The sequence below is a fragment of the Neofelis nebulosa genome, chromosome 1 (assembly GCF_028018385.1).
Source record: "Neofelis nebulosa isolate mNeoNeb1 chromosome 1, mNeoNeb1.pri, whole genome shotgun sequence".
Classification (NCBI taxonomy): domain Eukaryota; kingdom Metazoa; phylum Chordata; class Mammalia; order Carnivora; family Felidae; genus Neofelis; species Neofelis nebulosa.
This window is the reverse complement of record NC_080782.1, coordinates 243,668,308-243,684,716: the sequence shown is the minus strand read 5'-3', so window position 1 is coordinate 243,684,716 and position 16,409 is coordinate 243,668,308. Positions and strand designations below refer to the sequence as shown.

The 16,409-nt window shown below is 43.9% G+C and overlaps 1 protein-coding gene across 1 annotated transcript in view; it reads left to right on the top strand.

Annotated features, from left to right (window-relative positions):
- Positions 1 to 15,338, top strand: part of ATP12A (ATPase H+/K+ transporting non-gastric alpha2 subunit) — a 29,203-nt gene extending 13,865 nt beyond the window's left edge. Inside the window, exons 12-23 of the mRNA XM_058690694.1 lie at positions 2,649 to 2,841; positions 5,034 to 5,209; positions 6,132 to 6,268; positions 8,451 to 8,601; positions 9,634 to 9,802; positions 9,889 to 10,043; positions 12,048 to 12,171; positions 12,351 to 12,496; positions 13,221 to 13,354; positions 13,494 to 13,595; positions 14,221 to 14,312; positions 14,397 to 15,338. Of these exons, the coding sequence (XP_058546677.1) occupies positions 2,649 to 2,841; positions 5,034 to 5,209; positions 6,132 to 6,268; positions 8,451 to 8,601; positions 9,634 to 9,802; positions 9,889 to 10,043; positions 12,048 to 12,171; positions 12,351 to 12,496; positions 13,221 to 13,354; positions 13,494 to 13,595; positions 14,221 to 14,312; positions 14,397 to 14,425 (1,608 nt within the window). The 3' untranslated portion in view covers positions 14,426 to 15,338. The remainder of the gene's footprint in view (positions 1 to 2,648; positions 2,842 to 5,033; positions 5,210 to 6,131; positions 6,269 to 8,450; positions 8,602 to 9,633; positions 9,803 to 9,888; positions 10,044 to 12,047; positions 12,172 to 12,350; positions 12,497 to 13,220; positions 13,355 to 13,493; positions 13,596 to 14,220; positions 14,313 to 14,396) is intronic.
- Positions 15,339 to 16,409: the final 1,071 nt, after the last annotated feature.

The following is a 16,409-nucleotide window of genomic DNA, read 5'->3' as shown; positions in this document are numbered from 1 at the left end:
AAATGGCCATCCTTTGCTAGCTGTCTTCCCTCATTCCAGGCTAGCTAAGAACCCACTAGCTCTATCCTTCTCATGGGGGGACAAATGGCAATTTGTAACCCAGTTACTGCTGCAAGTGGGACTTCCCATAGACTCCAAAGCTGAGAGCAGGGCGTCATGACTTGGTCTTTGCATAACAGGAAAGTATATAAATAAGATAACCATGTCTGTGTAAACGTTTCTGGTATTTACCCACACATTTTGTTTGGATGGCATTTAGGATTGGGAAATAACTGTGTTGCAAACGTCTTTGTGAATAACAAGCCAATGAAGAATTGTAGTTAGCCAAATAGACAACTAAAAACTGTATGAAGTAAAATACTAAAGCCAGGAAGTTAGATCTCTTATTCAAAACATAAGTGAAAATAGAATGAGTAACAATCCTAAAATAACAATAGTAATGATAGGTATTATATGCTAATTTCTACATACATTGAATCACACACTCTATAAGGTAGGGAATGAGGAAACTGAGGTACAGAGCATTATCACACAGCTAGTAAGGGCCAGAGCCAGGATTCAAACAGACCCAGGGAGTTCATGCTCTTAAGGCGTAGATTGAATACCTTCTAATCAGGAACAAGACTCAGAATCTGACTGGGGTTCCATCTACTCCAGTAAAGCCTTTCCTAATGATGTGAGAAATGAGAAAAAGTAGGTTCTGTAAGGCCTCATGTACTAAATGTTGAGGAAGAAAGTGGGCTACCCAGAGTTGGAAGTAGAAAGGAGGTCCTATGTGGGCTCCTGCAGAAGAGGTCAAAGAACCTCTTTTGGGTGCTGTTAGTGCTACATTATATCTACACATGAGCAACACTCAACCCTAATCAAAGAGTCTTAGATGTCATGACCTTGGTCTCTGGGGTATCATTCAACCAAAGGAAATAAAGTGGAAGGTCTATGTCTTATTGATTTAAAAAAGCAATTACCCAAACTGAGACTGGTCCATAAAAATATTTCCAATGGTTTGTGGCAAACTGGTGAAAATGATGACAATATTTTATAAAGTTTTATATAAAGATGAATGTATTTCATTTAAAATATTATCCTTTATATGCTGCCTGATTAAGGCAGAGACTCTAGTAGCCTGAATTCAAATCCCAGCTCAGCCACCTATTAGGGTATGACCTTGCACATGCCAGTTAATCTCTCCGCACCTCAGTTTCCTCCCTTGTAAAAGGTGGTAATTATAGTACCCACAGCCTTAGGGTGGTTTTGAGAATTAAATGAGTCAATTTGTGAAGCACTTAGAACAGTACACACTACAAAATTGTTTATTATTCCTACTTTTTTTTTCAAAGTTTATTGATTTTGAGAGAGACAGCATGTGTGAGTGGGGGTGGGGGAGGGAAAGAGAGAGAGAGAGAGAGAGAGAGAGAATGAGAATCCCAAGCAGGTTCCACGCTGTCAGCACAGAGCCTACTCAGGGCTTCATCTCACAAACCATGAGATCATGACCTGAGCTGAAATCAAGAGTCAGTGCTTAACCGGATGAGCCATTCTTGCACCCCTATTATTCCTACTTTTTAAATGTTAAAATACCATATCTTTGAGAAAATGATAGTGGTAATAGATGTGAGGTTTTAGTTTGGCTTTGTGTTTGGTTTTGGTTAGTTGCTTTTTTTAATATGTTTACTTGCCCATTTAAAAAATACCATATTTGCCCTCTACTTTTTTTTTTTTTTTAATTGTGCTCCTCTCTGATATGCAGAAGGCTAAGAACTACTGGTTTAGAATTAATGGATAGACCCAAAATGGCAGATTTTTTTTTTTTTTTTTTTAGTAACTTACTCATTCTCTAGCAAACACTCCAGCTTCCGGGATTTCCTTTCAGAGGCTTAGAAGAGTACCTGCTTTACAATAACAGCTTATATAAGACTTCACCATTTTATGATCATTTATAAGTTTTTTCAGATTTTTTCTGATTATCTTATTAGGATGAATCTGGAAGTAGAATTAGTAGGTGAGAGGATGTTGATGTTAAAATTGTGGAACCTACTTAACTCTTCTCCTGAAAGCCTGTGAGAATGCCCACTTCTTCCACCCCTACCATTTTCCTTCATGTCCAGGCTGTGAAACTGGATTGATTTGGAGACGAAGAGGCACAGGAATTCCTGCTGCCCTCACCCCTGCCTGAGCTCAGAATAGCGTTGGTCTGAAAGGCTGCTGCTCACAATAGGGAGGTAGCAACAGGAGGTGAGATAAGGTGGCCAAGGTCCTCTGACCCCCACAGGCTTCCCAGGAGATCTGGTTCAAGACAGAGACTTCATGGGCTAACAGCCACATCTGGTCTCCCTAAAGCAACCAGTTTCTTTTTGAAAGACCAGCTCCACTTAGTGTGGATTCAAACTCAGGGTACCCCTCTGAGTTGGGACCAAGTCTAGATCTCTGTGTATTATTTGACCACAAAATCAAAAAAGGATAGAACATGCCTATAGCGAACACCCTTTTTCACGTCAAGGATGAGTAGCCCAGTGAGAGAGAGGATATCTTTAATCTTCTTGTCATGTTGCTAATTAAGAGATCTGTCCAGTTCAGGCCGTTATTAGTAAAGATAGTGTCATTATTCAATGGCAGGCTGTACCTAACGTGCTCAGTTCCTTCCCTCCCAGCTCTCCATACACAAGACGGATGACCCCAATGACAAGCGCTTCCTCCTGGTGATGAAAGGAGCCCCCGAGCGGATCTTAGAGAAGTGCAGCACCATCATGGTCAATGGCCAGGAGCAGCCTCTGGACAAGAGCACAGCTGAAGCCTTCCACACCGCGTACATGGAGCTGGGAGGCCTGGGGGAGCGTGTACTGGGTGAGCTCTTTGTAGCAGTACCCTTATCCATCACCTGTTGGGTGTGAGGCCCTATGCCAGGTCAGGGCACAAGAGGAGACAGGCTTATTATCTAGCAGAGTAGCTGTGGCACCCACATGAATCACAGAAAGCATGGCAAACAAACATGTATGAGAATACTGTATGATAGTACTGAGGAGGGTGGGGTTGCTTCCAGATGAGGAAAATCTGGGAAGATTTTATGGAAGGAGTTACATTTTAAACTCAGCCTTGCATGACCATATTTGAAGGGAGGTGGAAAAAAAGTATTCACAGTAGAAGGAACAACATAAGCCAAAGCACAGAATTAAAAATGGATGGGGTCTGTGCACACATTGTGAGTGAGCCAGTCTGTGTTTAGCATTGCAGGAGAATGAGACGACATAGTCCTAGGAAATGAGCTGGAAAGATAGACTGCAGGGCATGATATGGAGTGCCTTATGTGGGTGAGGAACTGGGCTTTCATTCCACAGTCAGGAGAGCCACTAAACGCTTTGCAGCAAGTGGACTGATCAGAATGACAGTGTTTTCTAAAGAATAGTTCTTGGCAGCAGCAGGGAGAGGAGAGGCATGGCTCTCAGGAGGAGGTTGCTCCCTCATTCAGGTGAAAGAGGGTGGGAATTTGATCCAAGGCAATAGGAATGTGAAAGAGGGGTCAGACACAAGAGACTTCATGGAGGCAGAACTGGTAAGTCTGAGCAACTAGTTAGAGGAGAAAATTAAGTTTAGAATAATGTTGAAGTTGCTCACTTGCTTATTAGGGAGAAAATAGTGCCAGTTGCAGAGACTAGGGATGTTAGAGGTGGAAGGAACCATGGAAATCCAGCCACTGTGGCAGAAGCCTAACTGTGGTAACTTAAGTGATATCAAAGGGTATGTTCTTAATGAGAATCCTGGGTTGACAGAATGGAACCTGTAAACTACTGAATATGAATTTAAGGTAACAGAAGTTCACGGTTGATGATAAGGCTCATTAAACATCGTGAAAGTTCTTGCCAGTCGAGATGGAATCTGTGGAATGTGTGTTTCTAAAAGATATTTGAGCTTGTTAAGCAAATGAAATAATTAAATGAGATAATAATGCTTTAAGCATGCCTTAAATAACCCACAGCACCAGGTTATGTTTTCAGTGCAGGTTTGATACCTATCTGACCAGAATCACTCTAGGAACCTTGTGTTTGACCTCTCAAACTCTGTGCTTTACTAAAACGTGTAAAGCAGTGGGGCATGCTGAAAACAAATTTGATGTGAAAGCTGATGAGAAAGTTATACGACCTGGGAAGTCCCACCAGACACAGGAATCTTTTCTGCTTCAACCCATGAGAGGCAGATGCCTTCTGAGTAATGAAAGGTTCTCCATTCCTAATGGCCTTTCTCTCACACTCACCTTGATTAAACATGGAGCTTCATACCATTCTCCTGACGCCTCAGATTCTTTCCCCAGTTTGTGCACTGGCACGTTCCGTTTTCTCTGCCTAAAATGGCCTTCTCATCCCACATCTCCCTTCTCTCCCTGGAAAATGTCTAACTCCTCTTTCAAGAATCATCTCACTTGTGACCTCCTTGGGGAAGTCTTTCCTGATTCCCCCAGGTGACTCTACTCTGTAACACTCACTGTACTTTTTTATGCTTTATCTCTTATGTCTCTGTCTCCACACTAGACTAAGATATCTCCAGAAGCGGGGCGCCTGGGTGGCGCAGTCGGTTAGGCGTCCGACTTCAGCCAGGTCACGATCTCGCGGTCCGTGAGTTCGAGCCCCGCGTCAGGCTCTGGGCTGATGGCTCGGAGCCTGGAGCCTGTTTCCGATTCTGTGTCTCCCTCTCTCTATGCCCCTCCCCCGTTCATGCTCTGTCTCTGTCTGTCCCAAAAATAAATAAAAAACATTAAAAAAAAAATTTTAAAAAAAAGATATCTCCAGAAGCAAAGGCTGACCCCTCTTGGTTTCTATATCCTTAGAACATAACAGAGAATCCAGTGGGCACCCAGTAAATTACTTTTGAATGAAATACGTCCTTCCTAATTACAGCATGCATTATAGAATTGAAATAATGAAACAATTCTGGTATCCACTCAAGTATTAGTAAAATAGTAAAAGTGTATGAAAATGTTCCTCCTTTTCTTTTGTTATTTCTTATCCTAATTTCATTGACTCCCCAATTCATGCACATTCCAGGTTTCTGTCATCTCTACCTGCCAGCAGACGAGTTTCCAGAATCTTATTCATTTGATGTAGACACCATGAACTTTCCCACGTCTAACCTGTGTTTTGTGGGGCTCTTATCAATGATTGATCCCCCCCGGTCCACTGTACCTGATGCGGTCACCAAATGCCGGAGTGCAGGGATCAAGGTGGGAGTTATTGTCCTGACTTAAGAAGTCCTCCATTTATGTTGTACACTTCTCTAAGAATGGTTGTCATAGGAGGTAGTCAGTGTTCAAGTCTCAGGTAAATATCATAATCCCCCACCCCCTTTTTATCTCTACTTTCACTATACTAAGATTCTAGTAACCGTCCAATAAAGGCAAAATGATTGTGTCTGGGTGGAACAAACCACAATAGTAACTGCAGTGAGAATGCCATGAATTGACTCTATCTTTCTTGCCCTAAACTATGATAGAGAATAAAAGGTTCTATTGCTGGGGCGCCTGGGTGGCTCAGTCGGTTGAGCGCTGACTTCGGCTCAGGTCACGATCTCGCAGTCCGTGAGTTCGAGCCCCGCATCGGGCCCCTGTGCTGACAGCTCGGAGCCCAGAGCCTGTTTCAGATTCTGTCTGACCCTCTCTCTGACCCTCCCCCATTCATGCTCTGTCTCTCTCTGTCTCAAAAATAAATAAACGCTAAAAAAAAAAAAAAAAGGTTCTATTGCTTAATCTTGAGGTTCAGCCTCAAAATCCATTTGCCTTCATGATATCAGAACCAAAATATTAATTCCATTACCATGTTAATAACAAGGCTGTTGAAGCAACATGAGGCTCTCTCAGGATATCTACCTGAGATATCACCAGCCCTTTCACAAATAAAGTAACATGCAAGGGAAAGGTCTTCCTCTAATGTCAGAGGAGGAAATGTAAGAAGCTTGGAAGCAAGGATAGATCCAAGGAGGTCAGTGTGTCCTTCAGAGACAGTTTTGTCTTTGATCTAAAGATCAAAACCTAGCTATAAGGGCAAACCACAATAATCACTCATCACATTCTGGGCTGATATTGAACTATCCCTACTCTGGCCATCTGAGATTCTCATTGTTCACATGCCTCTCTCATTGTGTTCTAGGTTATTATGGTTACAGGTGATCATCCAATCACAGCCAAAGCTATTGCCAAAAGTGTGGGTATTATTTCAGCCAACAGTGAGACAGTGGAAGACATTGCAAAACGCCTCCACATTGCTGTGGAGCAAGTTAACAAACGGTAAGCACAGAACCAATGTAGCAGAAACATTCTTATCCAAGTTCGTATCCTTGTTGGCTCTAAAGAGCTGTGCTATTTGGAGCAAATCCCTTTTTTTGCCAGACATTATCTCAGGGTAATGCTAGGCTGTATTGGTACCATGAAAATTACCCATTATGTACTCCTTGTATGAAATTTAAAAAACCCAGTGGAGTAGACCGGAAAACTTCAGTGCCAAATTTAGAGTGAGAAAAACTGAAACAAAATTTATATGAAATTACTTGCTGTCGATCCAGTTGTATAATCAGGAATATTAAGAACCCTCTGTGTTTGGTGCACTCCCCTAGGGCTCATTTTGAGTATTTATTCAGTTGCTTCCTGAGGAAAGATTCGGTTTTCCATAGTGTCTCCTAATTCTTGTAATCATGTCTATCCTTTAGTCCACTCATCCATCCATTCAGTCATGTATTAGCTTTCAACAGTTAATTGTTGAGTGCCAACAAGGTACCCGGCACGGTGCTAGACACTGGAACTATAGCAGCAAAGACACCAGACACTATCCCTGCCCTTGGGAAGCTTTCCATCTAGGTTGAGGGACAGAAAAATAAAAACTATTTGTGATGTCATAAGTACAGTGAAGGAGACACACAGGGGACAAGGGTTCTAGCAGTGGGAGGAGAGTCACCTTGACTGTTGATAATTCAGATGACCAAAGACTCCAAAGTCTTAGTGTAAAAATAAATATTGGCTTTATTATAACTCCACACATGTTGGGGGGAAAGGGAGAGACCAATGAACCCCCTCTAGTTAACCCAAGCATTTATGCCTTTTAGAATACCAAGCTGTCAGGTAATAAATTATTACCCGAGCAACAAATTACCACTTAAGACAACCCAACAGAATTATAGCCTCTGGGCACAGCAACAATATCTGAAGTCCGAGTATTCCAATGCTCCTTTGTATAAACAACATTCATCTACAAAAGCTTTTTGGAGCTTTTGTTTATTTTCTTTGTTTTTAAAAATAATAGGATTACGCATTTTCATGCAACTCACCACACTGAATAGGGGTTGGGATGGATACTTTGGTGAATGTTTTCAATTATTCACTGTGTCAACTGTAGCTTCATGATCATGTAATACTTGTACTTTTGCAGCTGTGGGGAGAAAGGACACACCCTTTTCTTATCTTACTTTCATATATATATATATTTTTATTTTTTTTACCAGAACATAGAAATACCTGTATTTTGAGTCAAGTGCTAGAATTCTAGAATTTAGCACCAACAGGAAAACACAGACCTAAAAATGTTCAAAACAAACAAGTGTAAAGAAAAAGGCATGCAGTGTTTTGTACATAGAGTGTAGAAGCTGAGATTTGAAGGCTAAAATGTGGAGTGTTAGTCAAGGGAAGAGGAGGTGAGAGAAGCCCATTCCTGGCAAAGGCAGAAAGACCTGTGAAGGCCTGAGGGCAGTGGAGGGTATGGAGGTATGGAGGGCTCAGAGCTGGGAGGTCCAGTGGGCTGCAGGAGAGAGCCAGCCAAAGGGGAAGTGACGCTCAACAGCACAGGCTGCACCCGGCCTTGCAGACCAGGTTAGGGACTCCGGGGTCTGCTCTAAGTGCAGTGGAAAGCCTCTGAAATGTTTTAGCATGGAACAATACAATCAGATCTGTGTAATTGATTACACTTTCTAGAACCTTACTTTTATCGGCAGCAGATAAGTTTTCCTCAATAAATTGTTCTCCCTCAATAAACCTCAATAAATTGAGGACCTCAATAAATTGTTCTCCCTACACAGCTCATTACACAGTAGACACTATAAGTCTGAAATAAACAACAAAGAATTGTTACCTGCGTGTTTTGGCAAAAACTGAATTCTAGGACCCAAAACATATGAACAGGAAGTTACATTGCCCCAGGAATGTTCCCACCCGTTCCTACAAAGCAAAAGATTTATTCCTATTGTTGTATGATACCAGGAAATGGCTTTATTTTTTTAACCTCAGTTTACTGTCTTGAAATGGAGACCAGCGTGTCCCCAGAACTCATAACCCCTATCACCCCACTAGATAGAGTATTAGGGTCAAGGACATTGGATTCCAGGTAAAATTCAAAGAGACTTCGGCCCATTTCCTGCCCAGAACAGCATTTTAGTATAAGATCCAACCTTTGGCCTCACTCAGTTCCTTCTGACCCTTCTAGGGACGCTAAAGCTGCAGTGGTGACTGGCACAGAGCTGAAGGACATGAGCCCAGAACAGCTGGATGAGCTCTTAACCAACTACTCAGAGATTGTCTTTGCTCGAACATCCCCCCAGCAGAAGCTGATCATTGTAGAGGGCTGTCAAAGGCAGGTGGGTGGACAGCAGTTCCCAAAGAACCTTCCAGGTCTGTCACTGTCCTGTGGGGAAATTTGGGTCTGAGATCTGGATCCCAGATCAGGGCTATGGCACTTTTTAAACCCCTCAAGAAACAATTCTTTGCCCATTTTCATCACCGTACATTTCTACCCTCTCAGGGGGCTGACCCCCCACCCTTCTTTGAGACCCTCCTGCATGCACAGCTTTCTGACAGTGAAGCATTTGGTGCTGTGGTAGGTGTGATTATAGAGAGATTTTAAAGTGTAAGATATACACATGCACCCCAATGTTTCTAGCAGCACTATCAACAACAGCCAAAGTATGGAAAGAGCCCAAATGTCCATCGCTGGATGAATGGATAAAGAAGATGTGGTATTTATATACAATGGAGTATTACTCAGCAATCAAAAAGAATGGAATTTTGCCATTTGCAACTACGTGGATGGAACTAGAGGGTATTATGCTAAGTGAAATTAGTCAGAGAAAGACAAATATCATAGACTTCACTCATATGAGGACTTTAAGACACAGAACAGATGAACACAAGGGAAGGGAAGCAAAAATAATATAAAAACAGGGAGGGGGACAAAACATAAGAGACTCTTAAATATGGAGAACAAACAGAAGGTTACTGGAGGGTTTGTGGGAGGGGGATGGGCTAAATGGGTGAGGGGCATTAAGGAATCTCCTGAAATCATTGTTGCACTATATGCTAACTAAGTTGGATGTAAATTTAAAAAATAAAATTAAAATTAAAAAAAAATAAAAGTGTAAGATATAGAGCAAAAACTGTAAAGACACAAGATATGAAATATCCACTTTAGCCTGCCACACACATGGTTTTAATTATCGAGCACGTTGTTCTTGCTCTAGGATTTCCCGGCTTTATCTTTTCCCAAAAACAAGCCCTTCATTTCAGCTCTAGTCATCCTTACATCCTCCAGAGGAAGGGGAGACTGTGTTGATCTTGTCCTACCCGTGACCCCTTAGGCCTGCTGTCTCCTGTTTTCTCATGTGTCCCCACAGAATGCGGTTGTTGCTGTGACAGGGGATGGAGTTAATGACTCTCCGGCTCTAAAGAAGGCAGATATTGGGATTGCCATGGGGATAGCAGGTTCCGATGCGGCCAAAAATGCAGCTGACATGGTCTTGTTGGATGACAACTTTGCATCCATAGTCACAGGAGTGGAGGAAGGTGAGTGAGGTCTCAGGTGATCTTACTGAGACAGGGGTCACCTGGGGGTCCAAGAGCAAATCCTATAGAAGAACATCTTTGCCTAGGTCGCCTGATCTTCGACAACCTAAAGAAGACTATCGCCTATACCCTGACCAAGAACATTGCTGAGCTGTGCCCCTTTCTGATCTACATCATTGTTGGGCTCCCTCTGCCCATTGGCACCATTACGATCTTGTTCATCGACTTGGGCACAGACATAGTAAGTAGCACTAAAGGGAACAGGATCTGATAACTAATGTAAACTTCAGGGTCATTACCTTCAAGGGCAAGGAGATGGACGAAATCAGTTCTCCTCGAACTTCGATGTAACAGGGCCTGAATTTCTGCATTTCTAGTATTTCTTAAGTGATACCAATTCTGCTGGTCCACCAGCCACATCTTAAAGCAAAGTACTAGAGGGGCACCTGGGTGGCTCAGTCGGTTAAGCGTCCGACTTCAGCTCAGGTCACAATCTCGCAGTCCGTGAGTTCGAGCCCCATGTCGGGCTCTGGGCTGATGGCTCAGAGCCTGGAGCCTGCTTCCGATTCTGTGTCTCCCTCTCTTTCTGCCCCTCCCCGTTCATGCTCTGTCTCTCTCTGTCTCAAAAATAAATAAGCGTTAAAAAAAAAAAAAGAAAAAAAGAAAGCAAAGTACTAGAGAGATCTGTCAAATGTTTGGAAGTTAAAACCACTTCACCTCGTGTAAGAGCTTTTCAAGACATGAGTTCTTCACCCTCCCCCCAAGATATGCGATTCATTGGTTTCAGCTCATGTGCCTCCCTCCCCTTTGGAGAAGAAAGCACTATCACTAAATAGCCCCTGTAACACTGCGGGCCCAATGGCCACGGTGATAACCCACACCTGCCCCTGGTTAAGTAAAAGAATCTGTGGTCTGGAAGCCCCTCACCTAAACACAGTAAGAACTCGCACTTATTAACACTTTATCAGGCCTCATATTGACCTACAATAACATCACCTAAACCCTCCCTTCTAGTATGTATCCATTTAAGAAAGCATCATGACAGTTATCCACATGGCTCCAGCTTACACAGGCAAAGGGAGGAAAAGGCAATAGGGAGCGAACAGAATTCGCAGTGAGAATGGCCCTGCAAATGGCCGGCTTCTACCCTCTTGTTTTATGTAATACCCAGGCAATCTCCACATTGCAGAGACACTAAAGCCATCTTTACCTTAGAGGGGAATTGGGGTCCTTCATGGTTTACACTCAGATCACTTTGCAGGCTCTTTCAGTTTGCTTCGTTTTCTCCACTGCAGTGCCTCTTGCAGTGTGGTCAGGGCATCACCTGGGAACTTGTTAGAAATGCAGATTCTCTGGCCTTGGGAAAGTCTGGGGGTGGGGGGTGGGGCCCAGCGATCTGTCCTTAAAAGTCCTTCCAGGTGGGAGGGCCTGTGAGAGAACCAGTGTGACCTAGTGGCATGCCAAAGGGGGAGAGGATGGCAGGAAAAATCTGCCCCAGAGGGGAAAAGTGTTTTATAATTAGCATCTTTAGAACTGCCAGCACATGTTGATAATAAAAAGTAGATTGATTTTTAAAGCCAACTATTTTTTTAATGTTTATTTATTTTTGAGAGAGAGTGAGAGAGCCAAAGTATGAGCTGGGGAGGGGCAGAGAAAGAGGGAGACACAGAATCCGAAGCAGGCTCCAGGCTCCGAGCTGTCAGCACAGAGCCCAACATGGGGCTCAAACCCACAAACAGTGAGATCATGACTTGAGTTGAAGTCAGAAGCTTAACTGACTGAGCCACCCAGGCGCCCCCCCTTAACTCTTTTCAATTTCTTCTTCTTTTTTTTTAATGTTTATTTCTGAGAGAGAGGGACAGAGCGTGAGCAGGGGAGGGGCAGAGAGAGAGGGAGACACAGAATCTGAAGCAGGCTCCAGGCTCCGAGCTGTCAGCACAGAGCCCGACGCGGGGCTTGAACTCATGAACCACGAGATCATGACCTGAGCCAAAGATGGACACTTAACCGACTGAGCCACTTAGGTGCCCCTAAAGCCAACTGTTTTTAAATTCTCTAGAGACAATCCACCCCTATTGTCTACACCCTGGATAGACCAGTTCCATAACCCCGTAACCCCACTACCATTATCATCCACCACCCCACCATCTACCCTGAGACCCCTGGCTATGCCACTGCCACTATCACTCTGTTGGTACAGCACAGTGTTTCAGGGCTAGGCCTCACAGACTCTCTCCCCGTCTAGATTCCCTCTATTGCCTTGGCTTATGAGAAAGCTGAAAGTGACATTATGAACAGGAAGCCTCGCCATAAGAAGAAGGACAGACTGGTGAACCAGCAACTTGCCGTATACTCTTACCTGCACATTGGTACGATGAGAGCACCTCTCACCTGTCATACGAGGGACCTCCCAGAGAATGCATTCCAGTCACAGGCAGAAACTGTTTTTCCTTCTGGGGTGGGGTTGGGATGAGAGGAGAAACCAAGAGGAGAATGAGTGCACACGCAATTCTGAAGTCATTCTAGAATGACTCTTTTGTGCTTTTAGGCCTCATGCAAGCTGTGGGAGCTTTTGTTGTGTATTTTACCGTGTATGCGCAGGAGGGCTTTAAACCCAGCATTCTCGCTGACCTCCGGGTAGAATGGGAAAACGGCAATGTGAATGACTTAGAAGACACCTACGGACAGCAATGGGTAAGGGAAGGAGACTCTCCCTTCAACGTCCTCCTGTTTCCCCCCTCCTCTCACGGCCTTGTCCAGACTCATGCAGAACTTTCAATTCCCTGGACAGCCTTAATGAGACAGAGAAAGTAAAAGTTTTCTCAGTTAATAGGGCTTGTGGGCCCCTTGGTTACATTGGTTTGGCCTTTGCCAGGACTCAGCCTTCTCTCTTGAATCACATGCCTTGAGGTCACTTTTCTTACTTTGGCTTTGCAATTGTTTTGGAGGAGTAACCAGTCCAACAACACCCACAGTTGGGCCATATCAATTAAGTTAGCATCTTTCCCTACTCAACTGGTTAAAGAAAATAAAGTTTCAGGGGCGCCTGGGTGGCGCAGTCGGTTAAGCGTCCGACTTCAGCCAGGTCACGATCTCGCGGTCCGTGAGTTTGAGCCCCGCGTCAGGCTCTGGGCTGATGGCTCGGAGCCTGGAGCCTGTTTCCGATTCTGTGTCTCCCTTTCTCTCTGCCCCTCCCCCGTTCATGCTCTGTCTCTCTCTGTCCCAAAAATAAATAAAAAACGTTGAAAAAAAAAAATTAAAAAAAAAAATAAATAAAGTTTCTTTCCAAGCACAAGGAGATGATCCTCTGTCAATCGTGGTGAGGTGGGGAGAAAGTAAAGCTTTATAGAACTGCATGGAAATCTCCTTCCAAGTTTTCCATCTGGGGTCTCACGGTCTCCTCTTTGTCCATTGACAGACATGGTACCAGAGGAAATACTTAGAATGGACAGGCTACACAGCTTTCTTTGTTGGCATCATGGTCCAGCAGATAGCGGATGTGCTCATCAGGAAAACCAGAAGGAACTCCATCTTCCAGCAGGGCCTCTTTAGGTACTGCCCACATCCAGCCTCATAGTTCAGCCCTGGGCCTTCGACACAGGAATGATGAGGGTCATGCCTGTGACTCCACCGGTGTGTGGCCCTGTGGCCACGTGAATTCAGAATCTGTTTGCTTTTATGTTTCTTGTAGAAATAAAGTCATCTGGCTGGGGATTGCCTCACAGATTATCATTGCTTTAATCCTCTCCTATGGGCTTGGAAGTGTCACAGCCCTGAATTTCACGATGCTCCGGTGAGTTCCTCTTCAACAGTGGGCAGGAAAGAGCCAGCCCTGTTATTATTTTTTTTAATGTTTATGTATTTTTGAAAGAGAGAAAGAGTGGGTGTGGAGGGGCAGAGAGAGAGAGAGAAGGGAATCTGAAGCGGGCTCCTGCTGATGGCAGAAAGCCCAATGTGGGGCTTGAACTCACGAACCGTGAGATCATGACCTGAGCCGAAATCGGACTCTTAACTGATTGAGCCAGCCAGGCGCTCCAGAGATAGCCATATTCTGAGCTGTCACAGCCTAAGTGAACATTAGGATTCTAGGGAACTCTTTCCTCTCCAGCCTTTCAAAAGAGATAAGACTGAATCTGTGCTATATTAGAGACTTAGACCTGCTAGTTTTCCCAGAAGAGGAAATGGGTTTCACCGTCCCAGCTCTACCCTCATCTAATAGGACACTTCATAGGCAGATGTTGCTTCTACCAGTCACAGTCCGGTAAAATAAGAAGCTTCCCAGTTTTACACTATATGACCCAATATGGTTATGTCCAGTAAGGCAGAGAAAATGAACAAGAGGCCCTCTGCCCATGGGCAGGAAGCTGGGCCTTTTCTTTGGATGCACTCAGACTGACTTTCCTCCCTCCTGCTTCCAGGCCTCAGTACTGGTTTGTGGCTGTGCCATATGCCATTCTGATTTGGGTGTATGATGAGGTCCGAAAACTTTTCATCAGACTCTACCCTGGAAGTAAGTAGTAACATAATTTTTGAGACTCTGTTTATCCACTTCAACAGACTCCCCATTTCTCATTAACTTTTTCTACCTCCACAGGCTGGTGGGACAAGAACATGTATTACTAAGACCACCTCACTTCCCCAGATTCCCAGTTGCACATTGAGCCTGTTCTTTATCTTCTGGCTGCTGTCTGGGAGACCACTGCAATAAGGACTTATCCAAATGCAGAAAGAGAAGGCAGAAAGCAGTATGAAAGATACTCACTGAGGTTTTGTACTTTCAAGCAGAAATTCAACTGTTTATATATGATTTGCATCTCTATTTCCGTCTCCTTGTTTAGAAATACGTGAATTTCAAGGGAATGGAGTAGGGAAGAATGACATGTAAGTGTATATAAAGTCCACTCATGTTAAATTGCCTTAGGTGATGCAGCCAGCTGCTCAGATTTCCCTGCTAGATAGGATTGGTCAAACCTCCATTCCATACCCTATTAAAAGCCCAATGACCTTCCTAGATTTCTCTGAATTCCCAGAGAGCTTATAATTTCATGGTCACCCTGCTCAAAAGTTAATTCAGCTGAAGAGTTGCAAAAGGTGGAAGTAATGGCAGGTTTACCTCACAGTAACATGGACAACCTCAGTTTTGACCCTGAGACATCTTTCTTAACAGTCCACCACCCATCTGCAGCCCTCATCATCTGGCCAGTCCTGTCGGTGCCCTTCCTCCCTCGCTCCCTCGTTGCCTTCCACTCCCGAGACTGACCCACCAACTCCTCCCAAACTGAGCTCCGTGTCCGTTTTGCATATCCCAGTCCAAGTGCTCTCTCGACTCAAAGGAGTTTTCAGTTATCAGGATTCAACCTCAGTAGAGAACTGGGGTTTAAAACAGTAATATTTATTTCTCATAAAATGGTTGCAAAGCACTCTCTGGCACTAATTTTATGTTATGATTTAACTTCGCTTTATTCGTGTGTAACACATACATCCATGTTGACAGCCCCTAAGAGGCTTCATTTTAAGTAAAAGATGTTTTATAAAACCCGGTCTTATTGTGGTATTTTAATTAATTTGGGTTTTTCTAGAATGCAGAGCATAGGACACCAAAAAATGAGATGTGAGGGGCATCTGGGTGGCTCAGTCGGTTGAGTGTCCGACTTCAACTCAGGTCATGATCTCGTGGTCTGTGACTTCGAGCCCCACATCGGGCTCTGTGCTGACAGCTCGGAGCCTGGAGCCTGCTTTGGATTCTGTGTCTCCCTCTCTCTCTGCCCCTCCCCTGCTCATGCTCTATCTCTCTCTTTCTGTCATAAATAAATAAAAACATTTAAAAAAATGAGATGTAATTTCAATTTTTTTTTCCTCATTAAGTCATTTTACTTTTCTATGGCAGGTCTAAAATATAGGGTTTACCTTCTGAACTCCCCTCTCCAATATCCCCATTCTATATCCCAAGTCAGGATTTCTGGGGGAGGATACACCTTTCATCACTGGCCCTAGGGAAAGCAATTTTCGTAGCACTGACTTGACAGAACCTGAAAATTGCATGTGGTTAAACTTTCCCATTCCCAGCCTACCCCATCACCTCTCCTCCATTGCTCATTTAAACAAGGATATTCTGCTGCTGATGGCTCTAGGCTGGTGTCTCTGGAACAGGAAGAGGGGGACACAGAGCCATAGTACTCTGTCATTTTCTCAGGGGTCACATTGAGAAGCATAAAAGAGGTCAGGGGCCATCATTGTAGCTTTATGTAAATAGCTTATAATATACAATGTATATTATGTGTGTATATGTAAGTGAAAATCGTATTGCTGTCCTCAAGATCTTTCATCTGTATTTTTAGCCCCAATTATCACTGGGTTAATCTCACATCAGTAGTAGCAGTGAACTGGAAACCCTTCCAGGCAGCGACATCATGACCTTCTCATTCCAGTCTTGACAAGGCAGCTAATGCTTTCTAAACTTCAACTAAGAATAATTTGTCCTCACTCTGTTTCCTGCCAGGCTGTCTGAGTGCTCCTGGCTGTGACGGTTGGTAGCTCTTGGTCCCGCCAGAGCCAGCCAGGGAAGCTATAAATACAACACAATGCTCTAAGGGGTTTCACTTGACTT